This window comes from Podarcis gaigeae, assembly GCF_964106915.1.
Source record: "Podarcis gaigeae genome assembly, chromosome: 2".
NCBI classification, from domain to species: Eukaryota; Metazoa; Chordata; class Lepidosauria; order Squamata; family Lacertidae; genus Podarcis; species Podarcis gaigeae.
The window spans coordinates 39,383,608-39,403,021 of NC_139679.1; the positions used below are offsets into that span (position 1 = coordinate 39,383,608).

Below are 19,414 nucleotides of genomic sequence, written 5' to 3' on the forward strand. Positions count from 1 at the left end.
ATTGACAAACAACAGTTTGCCTCGGTGTCAGAAAAGTCAAATGACTGATTGTGCTGTCCTGCAAATCTGGTAATCCCGCTTTACCGGAAGCACAAACCATAATTTGGCATTTCCAACACTGAGACCAACTTTGGTTGGCCTCTAAACTACAGAAAGAAGTCCTAAACTGTGATGCGCAGGGGGCAGACAGAGGAGGAGGAGGCGAGAAGTGAACCAAGCAGTCCTTGGAGTTTGGCATTATGTGTGAATTCAGTCAGCTGAAAAGGGCACTTCATAACATATTCCTCAGAAGAAAGATGCAACTCCAGTTGACTCAGTTGGTTAGAGCATGGTGCCGGGGTTGTGGGTTTGATTCCCATATGAGTTGCCTGCATTTTCCTGCATTGCAGGGGTTTGGACTAGATGACCCCTGGGGTCCCTTTCCAACTCTACAATGCCATGATTCTAAGCGAACTCTTTGTGGCATCCAATAGAAATCCCTTCTTAAAAATCAAGTGCTGGGCTTGAGGAAAAGAGTGGGAGAGAACCTGTGGTGCGGTACGTGCATGTATGTGTTCTTTGCTGCCACTCCTGGTCAAGCTCAGTGGCATGGTTCTGCCAAAAAATAATTTCACTGTGGTCGGGACACTGCATGGCAGATGTAACATTTGAATCCATTTGCCACTTGGATGAGATGGGCCATATAGAAAAACGCCTGCACCACTGTTGCTGACCCCCCAGGAGGTACAATATTAATGCAGATACTCAGAACCATGATACAGACGACCCACTTATGAGGCTGATTCCAAATATTACTGTAGCCTCAAAGAGCTTCAAAAAATGCAGTAATGATTCTTGACAAAGCCATTCACAAAGAGCAGTATTTTTTATTTTACCCTGACTTTCCTCCAAGGTGCTCACAATAACCCCATGAGTTCGGTCAGGCTGAGAGTTGGTGGGTGGCCCAACACTGTCCAGTGAATTTCATGGCTTAGTGGGGATTTGAACCCTGGTCTCCCAAGTCACAGTACAGCACTTTAACCCAGGGGTGCCTAACCAGGGCACCACAATGGATTGAATCATCCCTAACTCCAGCTGCAATGTAATTGTGCCTTAGGATTAAGGTAATCACCCCTTTCAGCCTTCAATTTTGTTACTACATGTATGGCAGCTGAGCAGTAGTGATAAAACACACTGCTTCCGTTTCTTCAACTGCCTCTGACTGAATGGGGTTATCCCCAAAGCTAGGTCTTCTGTACACAGCCAGCTGTTCTACACCCCCTGCACCCCCCTTTTAAGTTCTGGGTTTTGTTTTGTTTCATGTTGATGGGGTGAAGTACGGAGCAAAAAATGCTGAAACAGCCCCAGACACCCTTCACAAGATCTGAGGTTGCTGCTTTACGTCCCTTTCAACTGAGATTAAGTGTAAGCCATTGAGAGTGTGCATTATTTCTTCCATAAAGTGCAAAATCCGGGGGGGGGGGGAGGGACACACCTGAAGTCCAACACCCATACCAAATGAGCAGTTTTTGCTTGTGTTTTCTCTCTCGTTTTAGAGAACCCAAACCATGAAAGGGGGGTGAAGGAGGCAGAAACATTCAAACTAAATCTCAAACCTGGGAAAACTGAGTGGCAGCACCAAACACCAATCCTGTCACAAAGAAAACAGCACTGACACTAATCACCAGCTCATATTCTAGTCCCCCTAATGTTCTCTCCACCACCACTCCCGGTGCTCTAATTCACACTGAGATGTGTCATGTTGTTTCAACAAATTCCTTTCCACTGCTGTAGCTAGCAAAAGAGCGAACCTCACACTTCCACAGGGAAATGTCCCCCACCCCTCGCTCTCGCGCGCTCTCTCTCTCTCTCTCTTAAATCATTGCAATCAAATCAAATATTTTGTTAACCATGGAGCCCGGATGGCTGGGCCAGGTTTCTGAGCAATAATGAATAAGTTTCTGGACTTAAGGAGTCAAAAGAGGTTTGCCAGGATTCAAAGGCTTGCATCTCATCCTCTCCTACTGAGAAATATCTAGCATGTTCGCGACCTCAGCCAAAGTGCATACTACGACAACTTCACGGGGCATCTTTTCAAAAAATATTCTTCTTCTTTCTATGGATCTTTAGCCCCTTCAGTCATCCATCAAAGCTGCAAAGGAAGCCAGCCTTGGGGGGGGGGGGGACCCTGACTGTCAACTTTTTATCATTGTGTGTGCTGCCCACAGGAACACTCCATTCTTAAGATGACTTCATTGGCTATTAATTGCTTCATCTACCCAGAAGCAACTTTGAACAAAAGGAAACACTGCTGCAACTATAATTTAAAAATCACAGCAGAAAGAAGTGCCCCCACCCTCTCCTTTTGCTTTCTGACATTTCTTTCCTGTCTCTCTTTAACAGGCTCTCTGCTAGCTCCAGCCTTTTAAAAATGGCTTCAATGCAGCTACTGCTGTGGAAAGCAGGCACCGTGTTTACATCTGGAAAACATGAGGCAGACCCTTTCACACGGATTCAACACATCAACACATACACAGACGGACTGACGGCTCTCCTGCCCTGCAATGCTACTTGCTCTGGTGACTAGATCACCATAGCAACTGGACTGGTGATCATCACGGTGGGATTCTACTTACCGTGAACGTGGTCTCCTTGTTCTGCTTTCGAGTAGGTGAGGGGGACCCAGGACTCTGAGGAGAGAGGCAAGAGGCATCGTCAAAACTGCACTCCACATCCGACATGGTATGTATTCTGAGTTACTGGAAGGTGTATGTGTGTGCTTGTGTGTGCGTGTGTGGGAAGCAGGGGTGCTCAGTGCTTTGTGCAAGCCAAATTGGAGGCGATTCCCTTTCTGCCCTGCTTTCTGGCTTAGCCTCTTTCCATGCCCCAGAGGTGTCACAGTTCAACTCTTGCATGGGAGACTCCTGCACTGTGCTCACGAAGCAGCACACGAGCTCTGTACAGCCAGATAATTCATCCGAAACACGGCGACACCTCCCCTTCCAATCAGTGCCTAGCTTTGGAATTAACTCTTCCACTGCGTGCCAACTCTGAAGCAGGGCTCTTTAGCTACTGTGCCTAAAAGAGTTATTTGAAGCTCTGCTTTACGTTTCGCACGCAGTTCAGCTGCTGTACACAAAGGCTTCCTTTGCTGTTAGGTTCATATCGCAACTGCACACACATCTCATCCACTTGCCCCACTGCCACCCCCCCCCTCACTCCAGCTTTAAAAGCTGGGACTCGAGAAGCAAGGTGAGGAGGAAGTCTCTGCAGTGTTGTTGCTAACACACTGCAGGCATCCCCAAGGCTTCCTTCTGCGTCCATCTGCAAATTAGCAAAAGCATCAAAACAACACAACAAAAAACCCACCTGCATCAGACTGACAGTGAATGGAATGACCCCAAACAGAAGTATAGTGCACATGGAGTCAACAGCCACCTATTTTAAAGTGTTTGTTTGGCATGCCATTCTGTCTGAGGCTACCGTGCAACAGTTAACAACATGATGGAACATGTCCTGCTTCACCATTCATTGTAACCTTATTGCTTTTATTTATGGGGGTTTTGTCCTTTGTAGTCCTTACCAGGGTTATCTCTCACAAAGAAATATTTATGCAACATTGTCCAGTTTTACACAGAGTAACAAAAAATACCTCAAGGACAAACATAGCACAACAACTTTATTCTAGGAAGAAGACTGCCTTAATACTCTCTGATAGAGAACAGTCCTGTCCCCCCGCATGTCTCCTTAATTTTTATGTGCAAAACTCCAGAAATCTAGAAATGCCACAATTTCTTTAGGCACCATTTTCTACCAGCTATGACCTCTCTCCCGGAAACCAGTCTATACGTGCTATGGTGCAATTTGAACACAAGCCTTTTTGCCTTTCTCTTTATGTCCCCCCCCGACAGCTGCTATTGTTCTTTAAAATATCCTCACATATGTGAAACGGAATCCTTCAATACCCCTCAAAGGAAGCTTCTTGCTGATCCAGAATCTGAAAATGAGTCCATTTCCCTCAGATGTTCTAATCTCATGCTGAGAAGGCAAGTAATAAATTTTTAAATATCCCTCTTTGTTAGCATTAGTTGCCCACACACAGCAGAAAAAAAGTATGCCCCAAACAGCAGATTGGCATTGGTCCAGCCGCAAAAGCTGATGCTAGCACCTGCGGAAAGAAGAACTGTGTAATGAAGAACTCTAAATCACCATCCTCTCTCCAAAATAAATGATGCTGCTTCTAACTCCCCTGATCTTTAAGGGGGGGGGGGATATGTTATGGAGTTCCCCTCTACAATGCACTTTCATAATAAACTGCTAGACACAGTAGCAAATCTTAAGTCCTTGAGCTTCCAAACACTCAAGTTTTCTTGGTTAACACTGGCACACCTTAAATTCTTTCAAGCTTCCTGCATTCTTGGTCTCACTCAGCTCCATGCTTTCCAGGGGGCCCAGTAGGTTCCCCACTCATCACTCTACAACCAATACAAGAGCACTCACCTGTGTTGTAAGCTGCTGATTCATTTACGGGCCTATTGCCCAACAACTGCTGAAGCAGCCAATTATGAACCTGCAAAGCCATTAGGTCAGACAGTAGCTGTTCCCTGGACCCACCAGCCATGCCCTCAAGTAAGACTAGAAAAGATCAGTAGGATCTTAAACCTACAAAGATACTCTTGATCCAGTATCCAAAACAGATCACCATCCAGAGTACTACAAAAAAGCAGCAAGGTGGATTCATGCAAGAATCACCTACAGATCAAGGTCCAAGAGTTTCCAAAGTGAGATATGCAACGCTACAGGAGATGTGTTGTATACTCTCGCTTAGGAAAGGCAGAGGTGAATTACTTCCTCAACTACCTCTGCCTCTCTTCATAAAGACACTACTGTGTGATAACAAAGTACTCACAGGGGCAAAGGAGAACAACTTTGCCAACAATTTAGAAAAGGCTTCTCAGCCTCAGGGAGAGCAAGGGAGGAAGAGAAGATTTCAGAAGATCACTCTCTTGGTGTGCCCACTCCAGCCATATGCTTATTTTAGAGACAGTGAAGACACGATGCAAAATCTAGTTTTATTCTTCGCCTCTTTCCTGGTGGCATCATTAAGGGGAGGAAGTGAGGGGAATGAGCAGGGAAGAAAAAGAGGGAAAAAGCACCCACAGAGTCTACAAGGTACTCAGAGCTTTTAAAACCAAGTTTTCCGTGTTCTCACATATGACCTGCTTGACTCAAGCAGGGCTCAGTGAACTGAAAGCAGAAAAAAATTTCCGAACCATGGTCACGTAACAAATAATTGTCTTATCAATGCACACTTTCTTCTCTGACATTTTGCAACACTTTTTAGTCAGCCCTTAAGAGTTTTTTTGGTGACCTACTCTCACACATGCACAAACACCTCACCCATAGGAACACAGGAAGCTGCCTTATAGAGGAGAAGAACAAGAAGAAGAGTTTGGATTTGATATTCTGCTTTATCACTACCAAAGGAGTCTCAAAGCAGCTAACATTCTCCTTTCCCTTCCTCCCCCACAACAAACACTCTGTGAGGTGAGTGAGGCTGAGAGACTTCAGAGAAGTGTGACTAGCCCAAGGTCACCCAGCAGCTGCATGTGGAGGAGCGGAGACATGAACCCGGTTCACCAGATTACGAGTCTACAGCTCTTAACCACTACACCACACTGGCTCTCACACCTCTAGAGAGTCACACCTCTAGGTCATCTAGATTCTAGCTCACTACTGTCTTCACTAACCAGCAGCTGCTGTCCAGGATTCTGGTAGGGGGTCTTTCCCCCAACCCTACCAGGAGATGCTGGGGCTTGAACCTGGGGCCATCTACATGCAGAGCAGATGCCCTACTGTTGTGCTATGGCCCTTTCCCACGGAATGGCTAGTTCAATGACTTCATGGCAGTGGCTCCAGTATTGGGTTTATACAGGGAAGGTGCAGGTTCTAATCTCTGCTCTGCTTTATTCCTCCCTGGGTTGTCTTGAGCAAGTCACTATCTTGTCTTCCCAGCCCCCCTGCACAGAGTTGCTGTGCACGTGCTCATTTTTATTCAAATCTCAGGAGGATGGGTGGGATAAAAACAAAATGAATGTTATGAGCTGCAAACACAGCTGGAACATATTGCGCTGAAATGATGTCAGCAGATATGAAAGTGCCGTTTGATCTGCGATGGCTGTTTGCACAATACAAGAAAGTACTTGATATTACAGTCATCAAGCGATGAACAGAAATGTGTGAGTCCCTGCCCAGGAACATTTTTTAATCATCGTTAGTGTAGAATAAGATTGAAGAAAGCTGGTTGTTGTTTTTTAAAAACAACAACAACAACAACAACCCAGACTTAATGTGGCTTTTCAAACTTGAATGTACAGATACAGGAAATGCAAAAAAATCAGTGAGGGGTGGGGAGGAGAAATGCAAAAATCAATTTTAGCATCATTTGCGAAATTGGCCTACATGAATCCTTAAAGCACAGAGAACTGGGAGAAAGCAATATTCTATGGGTAGCAGTATGCTTTGCCTCACAGCTATACTATGACTATTATAAACTTTTTTACAGAACAGAAACTGAGGCTAGAAACAGCAACTTGCCAAAGCCCGTTTGCGAGCTCATGGCTTTAAATCACCAGATTTATTTAAACACACATGAATGATTTAACAGAGTTTTGGATCTCAGGTTCAACACTGCAATCACTCAAACATGCTAGCCCTTCATAATTCAGCTATGTCCAGCTGTCATGCCTTAGATTTCCAGAGGACCCCAAATAATGTTAATTAGTTGTTGGAAGATACAGTGAACAGTAGCTTGTACTTTTCAAATGCTGTTTGCTAAGGTAAATCCCTAGATTTTCTTAGACAGCGGAAAAGCATCAGTAACCAAGAGTGCTTACAGATGGTGACAATTAAGCAGTATGCAAGCAGTGCTGTTCTGCTTTACGCTGTAGGTGGGACAGCAATGTCTGGAATCCAAATAACATTCTATAGCTGAGTGGGAAGCCACTCCTTCCCCAACCCCAAATCTTGTGTGTAGCAATTTTCATTGGGACCATTGTGTGGGATGTACTGCAATTTGGGATGTGCAGGGTTGGGGAGAGAGGAAAGGAATACCAAAGCAATGCTATTTGAGAAGGGGACAGTTAAAGTGATAGAGCTGATTCCGAGAGAGATGAGACAGACTATAGAGAAGGAAATTGCTAGAACAAAATCTATGAAGGCCGTAACTGGCCTGTATAAGCCAGAACAGCTGTGTGATGGATCACCTACATGGGATATATTGTATAGTGCTTACATTGTGATAAAAAAACCCAAACAAATAAAAATCCACATTTTTCTGAGTTCTTTAAAAAAAACAACCCCACAAAAACGGAAGCTGAATAGAGAAAACTTGGGGGGAGGACGTTTGATCACTATGTTATGCAGACATCTCATAAACAGTGAGTGAACAAAGCATGGTTGTTCCACAATAAGTGACCAGTGTGGAAGCAGCCCAAATTACATAACAGGCTTTAATGCAGACTTCAATAATATAGTAATAATGGCAAGAGGAGTAGAGCTATACAGATATTCGGCATATCTAAATTGAGTGGGAAAAATAAAGCTCTAGAATGTTTATGACCTAAGATTTAACTCACATGTTTCTGCAAAAAAACCAAAAACCTACAAAAAAAAACTTCTAACAAGTTGGTGAATTTTTTCTCCAGTACTGTAGCGGGTGAAGGAGACTTTGAGACAGCGTGGAATGCATTGCTATGAAATATAGCTGTAATCTTCCAAGATTTAGGAAAGAATGCATGGATAATAAAAATCATCTTGATTATAGTGTCTCATGGTACAATAGCAAGAGGATGCTCACTCAAACAGCTACTAGAAGTACAACAAATTCCAATTCAATGTTGACAAAAAAGAAAGCATGTTGGGTACCTAGCCCGAAAAACTCCATACTACAAAATGATCACAGATGGCTAAAGTTGAGAAAGATCAATAAGAGCTTCCAGTGATAAAAATAGAAGGGGGAGGGGGAGGGGAGAGGGAGAGAGCGTGTTCAGGAATACAAGGACTTTGAGGTTCACAGCACAATTTGGACTAAAAGACTGAACTATCACTGCTGCACATCTAAGTGAACGAAGACTGCTTTCAGTCCTTCATCCCACTGGAAGTATCCACAAGCACTATTTCTAAACAATCATAGAAAATAAAAGCCTTCATCTACATCCAGGAATATTTTCTGTGCTTACCTGGGGGTCACTGCTGACTTTGCGGAGACTCATGTGGCTTGGTTCTAGTTGGGGTACCAAAGTTCCTGGTATGTGATACCCATTCACTGTAAAGAAAAGATACAGGAGAAGTTGGCGTAATTCAAAAAGATGGGAAAAAATGAGTTTACCATCTCTGAGGCTCTTCGTCAAAGTTAAGTAATTTACCTGGCATACATGACCAAGTGTAAATGTATAATTCAAAATGTCACCACAAATGCAGCAAATCTACATGAAACACACTCTGCAGAAATACATAATATATTGATCGATCTATGCAGAAATACATGCAAGCAGGCAGCAATTTTAGCAACTAGAACACATCAATTGCAAAGACATTATTGAGATAGATCAACTATTTACCGCATTTTTCGCTCTATAGGACGCACCTAGATTTAGAGGGGGAGAACAAGAAAAAGAAAATTCTCCCCCTCTCTGCTCAGCGCCCCTTCAGTGAAGCGGCAGGAGAAACGGAGCTCCTTCCATTTCTCCTCCCGCTTTGCTGAAGGGGCGCTGCACAGCTCTCCTTTTCAGGCGGCTAGCCCTGAAGCCAGGAGAGTCTTGCTTATGGAGCGAATGCAGGCTTCATGGCTTCAGCGAAAGCAACACAAAGCCTCCGGAGCACAGCGGCTATCCCTGAAGCCAGGAGAGTCTGCACTTCGGAGGCTTCAGGTTGCTTTCGCTGAAGCCATCGAGCCTGCATTCACTCCATAAGACGCACACAAATTTCCCCTTAATTTCTGGAGGGGGAAAAAGTGCGTCTTATAGAGCGAAAAATACAGTATGTTAAAAACACAAGCCTCCGTAAACTTTTCAGCAAGGTCAGGCAACTCCACTTTAAATGAAATATCAGAGTATCTCAAGAAATTTATGCAATAAAATTCAGTATGTCTCTATATTTTTGAAAGTAAAACTGTCATCACACTGTAGTTTCCATAGCCGCCAACAGGCAGTCACACCAACTACAGCATGATGATAGAACAACAGGCAGGCGAACGAGCAAGCAGCATGGGTGGTGGCGAGTCAGGGGAGCAGATGAGGAAGGAGCAATGTTTAAAGGCGGGTAGAAGACCCTGAAGAAGGATGGCTTGGCAAACCATTCTCTGAGCCTCCTTCCCTGCCATTATACATCTCTGGAGTATTATAAAAGAACATGTAAAAACAAAAGCTTGAAGAGCCTTAACACAACTTGAAAATTTATTAAGAACAATGGGTAGAGAGGGGAAAGGATGAATCTCTAAACTGTATTCTATATTGCATAATATAGCTTACGGATATATGGAACCCCTTTAAAAGATATGGGAACTAGATGCTGCCACACAAATTCTTCCCAAAGACCAGGAAAAAATATATGGGAATTGCGCTCCTTAAAATCTGTTTGCAGTTTGCTTATGGAAAACCTCTTAACAGGTAGTATCACACTCCCCTGCAAATCTCAAAAAAATGTTTTCTTCTATATCACCATATAACAATATGGAGGGGCTGCAATGAACTTGGTATGTATTATCATTTATGGTGGGAATTGTCAGTTGGTGCAAGATTTTTGGAATTTAATTCTGACAGAAATGATAAATATAATTAAGGAAACAATTGTTTGTCCAAAATTAGGATTACTGAGTATTTTTTTATGATACCAATGTAAATATATTGCCAAAATATTTGGTCTTGGCAGCACAAATAGTAAATGCAACTCAATGGAGAACAGCCCAAAATCATACACTGGGTGCTTGGTTCTGCTCACTCTGGAATATAGGTATACAATAATGTAGAAAATCAGACATAATTTGAGATTTTGACAAGGACTAGAACCTCCAGACACTTTTAATATGATTTGGCATTCCTTTATGACATATACAGCGGAACCGTCATTTTCAAGGCAGCCCTCGTCACAAGCCTGGGAAATCTGGAACTGTACTTTTATGATCTGATAAAAGTTGATAGTCTTTACTTGCGATTTTGTTATTTTAACTCATGTACAACCACTCACTCTATGTGCCTATTTTATAGTTTCGTTTTTCATCGTTTACTTTTTGTCTGTTGTTATAACTGTTCTCTCTGTTTTATATACATTATAAAATAAAATAAAATAGAAATAAACTTTACCCCCCCCCCCCCAATATCTGGAGTGACATTTAAAGGAGGGTAGGAGGCACTTCAGAGAACGGTTTGGCAATGGCTCTCTAAAGCACCCACCTCTCCATTAAATATTTAGCAAGCTGTGACAGAACGGGGTGTGTCTTTGGGGCAAGCTGAGCAAAGGACTGGGTGAAATGTGGGGACAGGGAAAGAGGCTTAGTAAAGAGGGTTGACCAAGGGCTAGAAGGCATAGCAGGTGGGGACAGCATCCTCTAGTACATTCATATTACTGTAAAGCTAAAGGTAAAGGGACCCCTGACAATTAAGTCCAGTCGCGAACGACTCTGGGGTTGCGGCACTCACCTTGCCTTAAAGGCTGAGGGAGCTGGCATTTGTCCGCTTCCGCAGACAGTTTTTCCGGGTTATGTGGCCAGCATGACTAAGCCGCTTCTGGCGAAACCAGAGCAGCACACGGAAACGCTGTTTACCTTCCCGCCGGAGCGGTACCTATTTATCTACTTGCACTGGCATGCTTTCAAACTGCTGGGTTGGCAGGAGCAGGGATTGAGCAACGGGAGCTCACCCCGTTGCGGGGATTTGAACCGCCGACCTGTAATTCATCAATTTTAGCTTATCAGGATCCCCCCCACACACACATATTGTAGGGGACTTTGGGTGTATTACCATTCTCTTACTCAGAAAGGATAGGATGCTGTGACACTATTTGTAAAAACAAAACCAGAATTGCATGTTAGAAAGAAATTAATGACTGATCTAGAAGCATCCCCTCACCTTTCTCATTGCTAAAATCTGCAGTTGGCTCTCAAAGATCAGAATCATAGACTTATATAAGCACATGGTTGGTAGCCAAGACAAGCTCCCAGGAGTATAGAAAAAAATATGTCCTTCATGTGCCATAACCTGACCAAGGAAGCGCCATGCACTACGCTCCAAGCACCACTTTGAATACCAGGCAATGGAGATGTCACAGGTATTAGCCACTTCGGTACAAACCGTGAAGAGTGTATGTGTGTTTATTTCAGGAACTCTAATGCACGCCGCCTAATGTGCCCCCTACCTGTAGGCAAGGAGTTCTTCTGTGTCACAGGGCTCTTTGGTGTCCCAGGCACACTGCTTGGCCGCTCCCAAGTAGTCTCTGTTCAAAAACAACATCGATGTGAGTGCAGTCAGAATCACCAATATATACAAGAAATATTTCCTGTCTGCCCCCCCCCCCAAGTGGACCAAATAAATGTCCACCCTTATAAGAGAGGGTTAACTCCTGTTCTGTGCTGCTTTATATAATGCTCCCCAACTTAAGGGCAATCCTTTCAGATGGCATCACTTAAGAGCGTGCTCAGCTGGAGGCTTTCCCCTCAGGCAATCCTCACACTTACTGGAGGAAGCCACTCCACAGCAACACACCACTGGGGTTTCATACCTATCAGGTGTGTACAACTGGAGCACCCAGTCTGTGATAGTCAGAAAAGCTGAAAGTCCCATTTCGGTGTGCCTTTATGATACTCAGCAACCTTATTATCAGAAGAGGCTTAATTTGTATTTATTTCATTTAAAATATTTATTATCCATTATTCATTACTAAAAGAAATCTAAGAGAGGGCTGTGATACTATCAGCATATTAAAAACACAATAAGAAATTCCAGCAATAAAACCAGGAGACCGTAACTTATGACCTCAAGATCAGTACTAATATCCATCAATTGCCCAAGTGAACAGATAAGACATTAGCAGGCACTGAAAATTCGTAAGAGCTCCCTCCTTTATTTCAGAGGTGAGGGGAATTCTATAATTTAGGCCCCACTATGGAGAAGTTTCTTCAGAATGCCAGACTGTGAACTTCGGGAGGCTGTAGCACACAACCAGGAGAGCCTCCTCCAAAGATCTCAATGTATGGGCAGGTCCGTGGGTGGGAAAAGGAGATTCCACAAGTATCCAGGCCCTTGGCTGTACAGGGCTTTAACAGTTAACATTACATTTGGCTCACAGCAGCAGATCATTAATTTGAGTCACTATTCATCAGAGCCAAGGCCTTGAATTTTGTTTTACAACCCATGGAATATGCAGAGTAAAGAGCAGATTGACCACATGCAGAGTATCTATCTTTCCTTCACCACAAGTAACTACAATCACGGTTTAATACATGTTGGAGGTTAATAGAAAGACTGTTTTTTCAGTGTACACTGCTGCTAGTCAGTATAAAAGAGATGTACACACAAAGTTCATTGGAAGTCATATTTCTTTTCTCCTGGACTCCTTTTCTTTGGAATGCATTTCCTCCCTACATTGAATTGCATCCATTCAACAAATGGATTGCAGACTCTTACTTTTCTATTTAGATATACAGTATGAACATGAAAGAAAGAAAGAAAGAAAGAAAGAAAGAAAGAAAGAAAGAAAGGAAGGAAGGAAGGAAGGAAGGAAGGAAGGAAGGAAGGAAGGAAGGAAGGAAGATTCTCTTTTAGGTTTTGCATCCTTCAGGTTTTCACGATGCATGGGGAGATTTGGGCAACAAGCAAGATTTAAACAAGGAATCACAGCAGCCACTTTCAAATGATAATCTCCAACGGTAGGTGGTGCTGTAACTTTGAATTAGCTCTGCTTAGAGGCAGAACCACAGACAAAGTCAATTGCTGGGCTGCAAGCAATGCAGTGCTGTGTTCTTTTTATGACTGCAGGTAGAAAAATGATTTCTCTAATGCCTACAGCTTCTGTATGCTGGCTCTACGCAGGTCAAGCATGCAATACGTGAGAAGGGGCACTGCAAGCAGCACATCAAGCTAATTTTCAAGCCTATTCTCAAAAACTACATTAACTCACACTGTGGGACACACTGCACAGGGAGGCAGCATGGAGAAGTTAAAAAATAAAAATGCATTAATGGGTCAAACCTCACCTAGACCCCACGAGAATAGGGTTTCAAAGGTAAGGAAACATGTGACATCAGGGCTGGGGTGGGGGTAAGCGATCAGCAGCAACACCTGAAACTACAGACCAGGCATCTGGGGCAGATTGTCACTACACCTGCTAAACTCCTCTTTGCCCTCCCCTACCAATTTTCTTTGTATAGCCCTTTGTGATTATTCTGTTTTCTACACATTCCTCTTTCCTCACTAAAGGATTTGTGCTAATGGCTGATCTGTGAAGCCTGCCCAAGCCAGCTGAGGGTACTGCACTGCAGGCTGCCTTGTGATACCATCACAACATTCTCATTTGTGTACCACTGGTTTTATGCTGTAGTAATTTTTTTTTAAAAAAATCAGAACGCTTTGCAATTGATAATTGCATGTATGTGTTCACAGTAATTGGGGAGTTCTCACTCAGTCGCGACACAGGATTCAGGTGTTTCTTCTCAAAGCTCTGCATTAGTTACAGGGATATCACTGCTTCTTTGCACTCTTGCAAGTGGAATAATGTGTTTTCCATCCTAGATTATCAATTCCTTGCAGAAGCGTTGACTTGGGAATGAGATGGGGGTGGATGGGACGGTCGTGCGTGCACAACATCACAACGTCACGCAATGCCCAGACATCAGGCGTGACACCGTTGCATGCAGGGTCTCTGGGCATCACATAGCAACTTGGCTTCCATGACTGGTGGCTCCTCCTTTTCCTGCTGCCACCACCGTGGACTGGAGATTGCTTCCCCTCCACTGCAGGAGAGGGAGGAGCTAAGTTGCCACCACGTTCCTGTCTCCTCCGACATGGCACAACCACTTGGCACCATCACACGTTACAGGCTCAGCTTCCATGGCCGGTGGCTCCTCCACCTCTGCTCCTCTTCCTTATAATACCCATAGTATTTTAACTTTTTTTTTTAAAGTGATGTTTACTAGCAAGGCTACCTTACTACCTACAGCAATATTGTTTTGTGACCCTCTTACTTCCCTCGAGGCTTGAACATAACACACATCTTTTTCTTTACATTTAATTAAGAGATGCTTTATACCAATAATTCTATTGCTTCTGTACTATGCTGCAATAGTGTACACCTTGACAGGGGCACAAAGCTGGCATAAATGCATTTTTATAAAGCAGTAAAATAAATAAAGCAATGAATCTCTCCAGTACATAGTATTCGTGATTGGAAAAAGCTCTCCGGGGCCCAAAATACTTTTATTTAAAAATGCCAGGGAAGAAACAAGTATGCAGTGACACTATCACTAAACTAAGGACTCTTCCATATCTAAAGTGATAAACATGAGATTTGATATCATCAGCACCAAATCGAGCCAAAACATCACTGACACTGAATCAAGGTTAAAGCAAATATGGCACTGAAAGACAAGATCCACCTGGAAATTCCCTAACACAGGGTTGGGGAATCTTTTTTGGCTCCCGTAACACCAACTCTGGCAGGTGGGTGGAGCAGTTCACCTATCAATCATACAACATCATTGCAGGTTGTCCCAGTCACCTAACGGAATCCCTTTCACAGGGTTCCAAAACACCTTATGGCCTAAGGGATGATTCACAAAATCCTCCGGATCAGATGTGTTCATTTCCTTCCCAAACTACAGCATATTTGTGGCGGATGAGTCATCAATCAATTCATCATGTGTCATAATTGTACTTGCTAGCTTTCTACTCACATAAAGAAGGTTTTGCATAAAACACAGCTTTTACTGGAGTTCAAAGATCAGTCAAAACAGGAACGCAATGCAATCCATGTAGCAAGACACACCAGTCACACATAGGACCAGCCTTTCTCAACCTCGGGTTCCCAGGTGTTGTTGGACTACAACTCCCATCATTCCTAGCCAACATGGCCTGTGGTCAGGGAAGATGGGAGCTGTAGTTCAAGAACTTGTGGGGACCCAAGGTTGAGAAAGGCTGCATAAGGACAGTAACATAAATTGCAAATTGACCCCAAAGTTGAATTCATCTACATAGTAAGTGACCAATTTTATACCATTAGTATAAAATACTAATGCAAAATTGCTTGTGTGCAAGCATTTTCCTTATAAAAGTATGGTCTCTATACATAGTTTCTTAAGTGCGGCCCCTTTCAAGGATACTGGCCTGGATGTTGTATAAGCTAACTAGCCTGTAGCTATCTGGTTCACACACACACCCCTCGCCCTGGCTCTCCTACCAAAAGGAAAAGGAAAAGATATATAATTTCCCCTTCTCTCCTAGAATTCCCTCAACTGAATATTCACATTTTTTAAAAAAAAATCATCACCCTAAGCGGTACAAAAATTGTGTTGATTCAAGTGCAAATTATTAGTCGATGAGGTTTAAAAATATAAACCAGCATTGAAGGCAGGCAATTAGCAAGTATAATATTTTTTGTGTTCTATTTTACTTAGCATCCCATTTCCTATTTTGCTGTCTTCTGTTGCGGCTTTTATTTTATTCTTGTTTGGAATGTCTGTCTGCATAATGTGAGGATGGCAACAGTGAGTCATCAGGGGTTTCGCAGCAGTGCAGAGTACACAACTGTTTGATTAAACCGTGGAAGCATTAGCACTTTGTGTGTGCATTCTGCCACTGAAGGAGGAAAGGGAAAAGGCACCCAACAACTCATATCCAGAGAGATGAAATATCAGCAATGGTTTCTCTGAAATGTGGGAGTGCAGCAACTGCTACCAAGCACAGTTGTACAGAACTCAGATAGTACCTGCCCAGAAGGTTCAGGGAAAACAGGTGTTAATTTGCTTTAAGAAATAGGAATGCTATTGTGACCAATTGTATAGGAAATTGCTGATTTCTAGGGTCACATATCTCCTCACCCCCTCAGTACACACATGCACATATCATGCCTGTACAGTTTCTGCCTTGGGGAAGAGAAAGGCTAATAATAATAATAATAATAATAATAATAATAATAATACTTCCCCTGGTATTAGTTACTCAAGGCTTTGCAACAAAAAGCAGTAAAATATGCATGTGAAAAACCCCCAGGTAGAAAATGTAAAAGTGACAAATTGCTGATGAATAAACCACATGACAAAGTGTGCACAGCATCATCTTTCTGCACCATTATGAGTAGTGATCCCAATCCAAACACACTTAAGCTAAACCAACAGGTCCAGCTGTAACTAAATATAAAATTTAAATGCTCTGCATTGCTCCGTGTGACAGTTTATTGTAAGATGCCTAGAGATGTGAAATTCAGAAGGTGTGGAATAATGAGGAATCTGTTTTGTTCTGAACACACTTTTTTTTTATCCAGAGGCCCAACAAAGAGAAAAACTAGGAACTGGGGGAGGGGAAATGGACTGAGAAAATGAAACATTTTCTTTTTCAGAATGATGAATGAAATGCTTTTTAAAAACAGTGATTTGCAGCAACACTGTTAAACAACCAATTCATATTGCTTCAGGTCTTGTGGCTAAAAGAGTCAAAGCTAGTAATGTTAGTGATTATAGCTGTTTTACTGTATTTGACTAGATTATTAAAGAGGCAGTGCTCCTAAGATGTGATGTTGGAAATAAGTGCTGAAGAATACTAACATTTTCAGGCATTTGCCACAGGTGTGAAATCTGGCTGTCTACCAAAGACATTGTTCCTGCAGAATGGTGACACAGCCTTTATATAACACAGCCTTCTATTTCTCCAGCATCTCACTTTCCTCAGATTCTTCTACCTGCTGCATCAATGAATGAATGAAACTGAAGATTGTTCGCGCACACGCATACAAAATCAAGGAACAGATATGTAAAAAAAATTTTTTGGAAAAAAAACCTATTTCTTTTCTTTGGTATATGGGTTTATCACCGAAAGCTTCTTCTTCTTTTTCAAACTTTTATTTATTAAATTTTAACAGCTTTTATGCACACATTGTACAGTATCCATCACTTATCTCTTTTCCTAAGACTTCCCAATCCATCTCTCTGTGGTATTCTAGGGAAATCTTGATCTGCTGCATATCCTGATATTTCACCCATTATCACTTCAAGTCTTCCTCTTTTGATGCTATCCACTGCTCATATGTTAACTCCTACTTGTAGATTAAATTGTATATTGTATCCTCTAAAATAATCTCCAAAACACTTCCACTCTTCTCTTGTCTTTAAATCATCCTTAGTTTTGCGGTCATGGTTACTAATTCTTTGTATTCTATCAATTTGTTCTACCAAATTTCCTTTGTGGTTATTTCTTCCTCTTTCCACTTTTTGGCATATACTATTCTAGCTGCAGCAGTTGCATACAGAAAAATATGCAATTTTTGGAATGTCATTACCCTAATAGAAAAGCCTCTGGTCTTTTGGGAAATGTGGGTTTTAGAATATTTTTTAAATTCTGTGTGGATCATTTCCCAATACTCTCTAACATATTTACACAACCACCACATATGGATCAGGGTTCCCTCCATCTTGTGGCACTTCCACCCTAAATTAGACCCTTTTTAAAAATACATTTCCACTAATTCGCTGGGTGTCAAGTACCAACAGTACATCATCTTTTGTAGGTTTTCCTTAATAAGATAACAGGCAGAGAAATTTATGGTTTCCCCCCATAATTTTTCCAATACGGACAATTCTATGTTGTAACCAATATCTATGACCCATTTTGCCATTGTCGCCTTTACCATTTCATCTATTTCTATTTCTGCAAACTATCAATAAAGCTTTTTCTTTTTCAGGGGAAAAAATTGAGGATCCTTCACTCAACTTGAGTTATGCTAGAATGTTCAAAAATTTATTATTTACTGGGACAGCACAGGATAGAAAATTAATGAATAAATAAGGATGGTTAATTTCCCCCCACTATGACAATTACTGTATACAATGATGAAATATGACCAAGTTCTTCAATAATATTATAAATTCTGATTATCCAAATGTGTTGCTGATGCATTAATTATATTAAAGATTTATTCTCTGAGCTTTGTCCCTAAAAATTGAATTTCTTCTGTTTCTGCACGATAAATCCAAAGCCCACATACTGTTTCTAAGCCCAGATAATAAAGCTTTCATTTTGCTTACTACAATGTCAATGGTTTCTATTTTCCCAATTAATTCTGACACTACTTCCCCAACTCTCAAAAATTAAAATATACTTAGGTACCTTAGCTGCAGCAACTAGAAGCTTGTCTCTCTGGACATATTTGTAATTAATGTTTAAATATACTTTTACATTTTATTTAGCGTGTTTCATGCTCTTAAAGAAGTGCAGTTTAGGTGCAATGAGAGCCACTAGGTTTCACATGAAGAGTGAGGAGCCACGACCCAAGTTACAAAATGTGCATGGAGTTGCTGCTCCAAGGGTGCAACTACAGAGGCTTCCATAGGAAGTGGTACTCAAATTAATGGTTTGCACTCTCTAAGGAGTCTTCCTCGCCAATTCTATTCCATGCTATGCTCACCTCACTTCACCACAGTTCCACAACTCAGAGAGGCCTAGTCAAGACCATAGATCAGGGGTGGCACGTCCTGGTTCGCCACTTGAGGTGAAAGAGGAAGTACTGCCTTGCCCTGCTGCTGCAGCGATGGCCGCCACCAGCACCGCAACACCTGATCAGGGCCGTCTTACCCATAGGCGCTAAGGGTGTGGGGCACCTGCTCGGCGGGCTCTCAGGGGAGCCAGACCGAGAGTCCAGGGCCTGAAAGTTGAGTCCGGGGAAGAGCCTGTCTGTCGGTCGGAGCACCACGGCAGGCTCTTCTGTGCGGGGGGCTCTGAGCAGTGGCGTAGCGTGGGTTGTCAGCACCCGGGGCAAGGCAAGTAATTTGCGCCCCCTAACCCGTGGATTTGCGCCCCCTAACCCTAACCCCCAGATGTTGCGCCCGCTCACCACGTTTCTGGCGCGGCCAAAGAGTAGACGGCAATCCACCTGTCTGCCTCTTGCCGCCTACCACTTCAGGAGGGCGTCAGGACGCGAAGCCATCGGAGGCGCCTCTGGTCACTCCCCCTGCAGGGAGAGTCAATCAGGACCCCTTGCACCCCTCCCCCTAAAGCCTTTCCACGCTCGGTAAGGTTGGCCAGAGCAGCGCCCCCGCTCCACCCCCCCCAACGCCGGACACGTTTCCCTTCTCCAAAGAGGCAGCTCCCTGCCACCTTCTTGGCCAGATCTTCGCCCGCCTCCAACATCTGGCATAGCCATGACTCTCTGATCGTACGTCTCTCCACCCCCGCTG

General features: G+C 43.0%; 1 protein-coding gene and 1 long non-coding RNA gene across 6 annotated transcripts in view; one reads left to right on the forward strand and one right to left on the reverse strand.

The window, feature by feature from the left end:
• The window catches only part of GAS7 (growth arrest specific 7), a 135,757-nt gene that overhangs the window by 27,534 nt on the left and 88,809 nt on the right, over window positions 1-19,414 (reverse strand). For all 5 annotated transcript variants that reach the window (XR_014560975.1, XM_083725902.1, XM_083725903.1 and 2 more), the window contains exons 3-5: window positions 11,392-11,469; window positions 8,220-8,305; window positions 2,616-2,669 (exon numbers count right to left, since the gene is read on the reverse strand). Coding sequence is in view for 4 of the 5 variants with exons in the window: in XM_083725902.1 (XP_083582028.1) it covers window positions 2,616-2,669; window positions 8,220-8,305; window positions 11,392-11,469 (218 nt within the window). In the remaining variant the exon portion in view is untranslated. The remainder of the gene's footprint in view (window positions 1-2,615; window positions 2,670-8,219; window positions 8,306-11,391; window positions 11,470-19,414) is intronic.
• Window positions 2,615-6,288, forward strand: LOC310838530. Its single transcript, XR_014561023.1, has 2 exons — window positions 2,615-2,725; window positions 3,891-6,288. It is a non-coding gene; the product is annotated as an uncharacterized lncRNA (long non-coding RNA).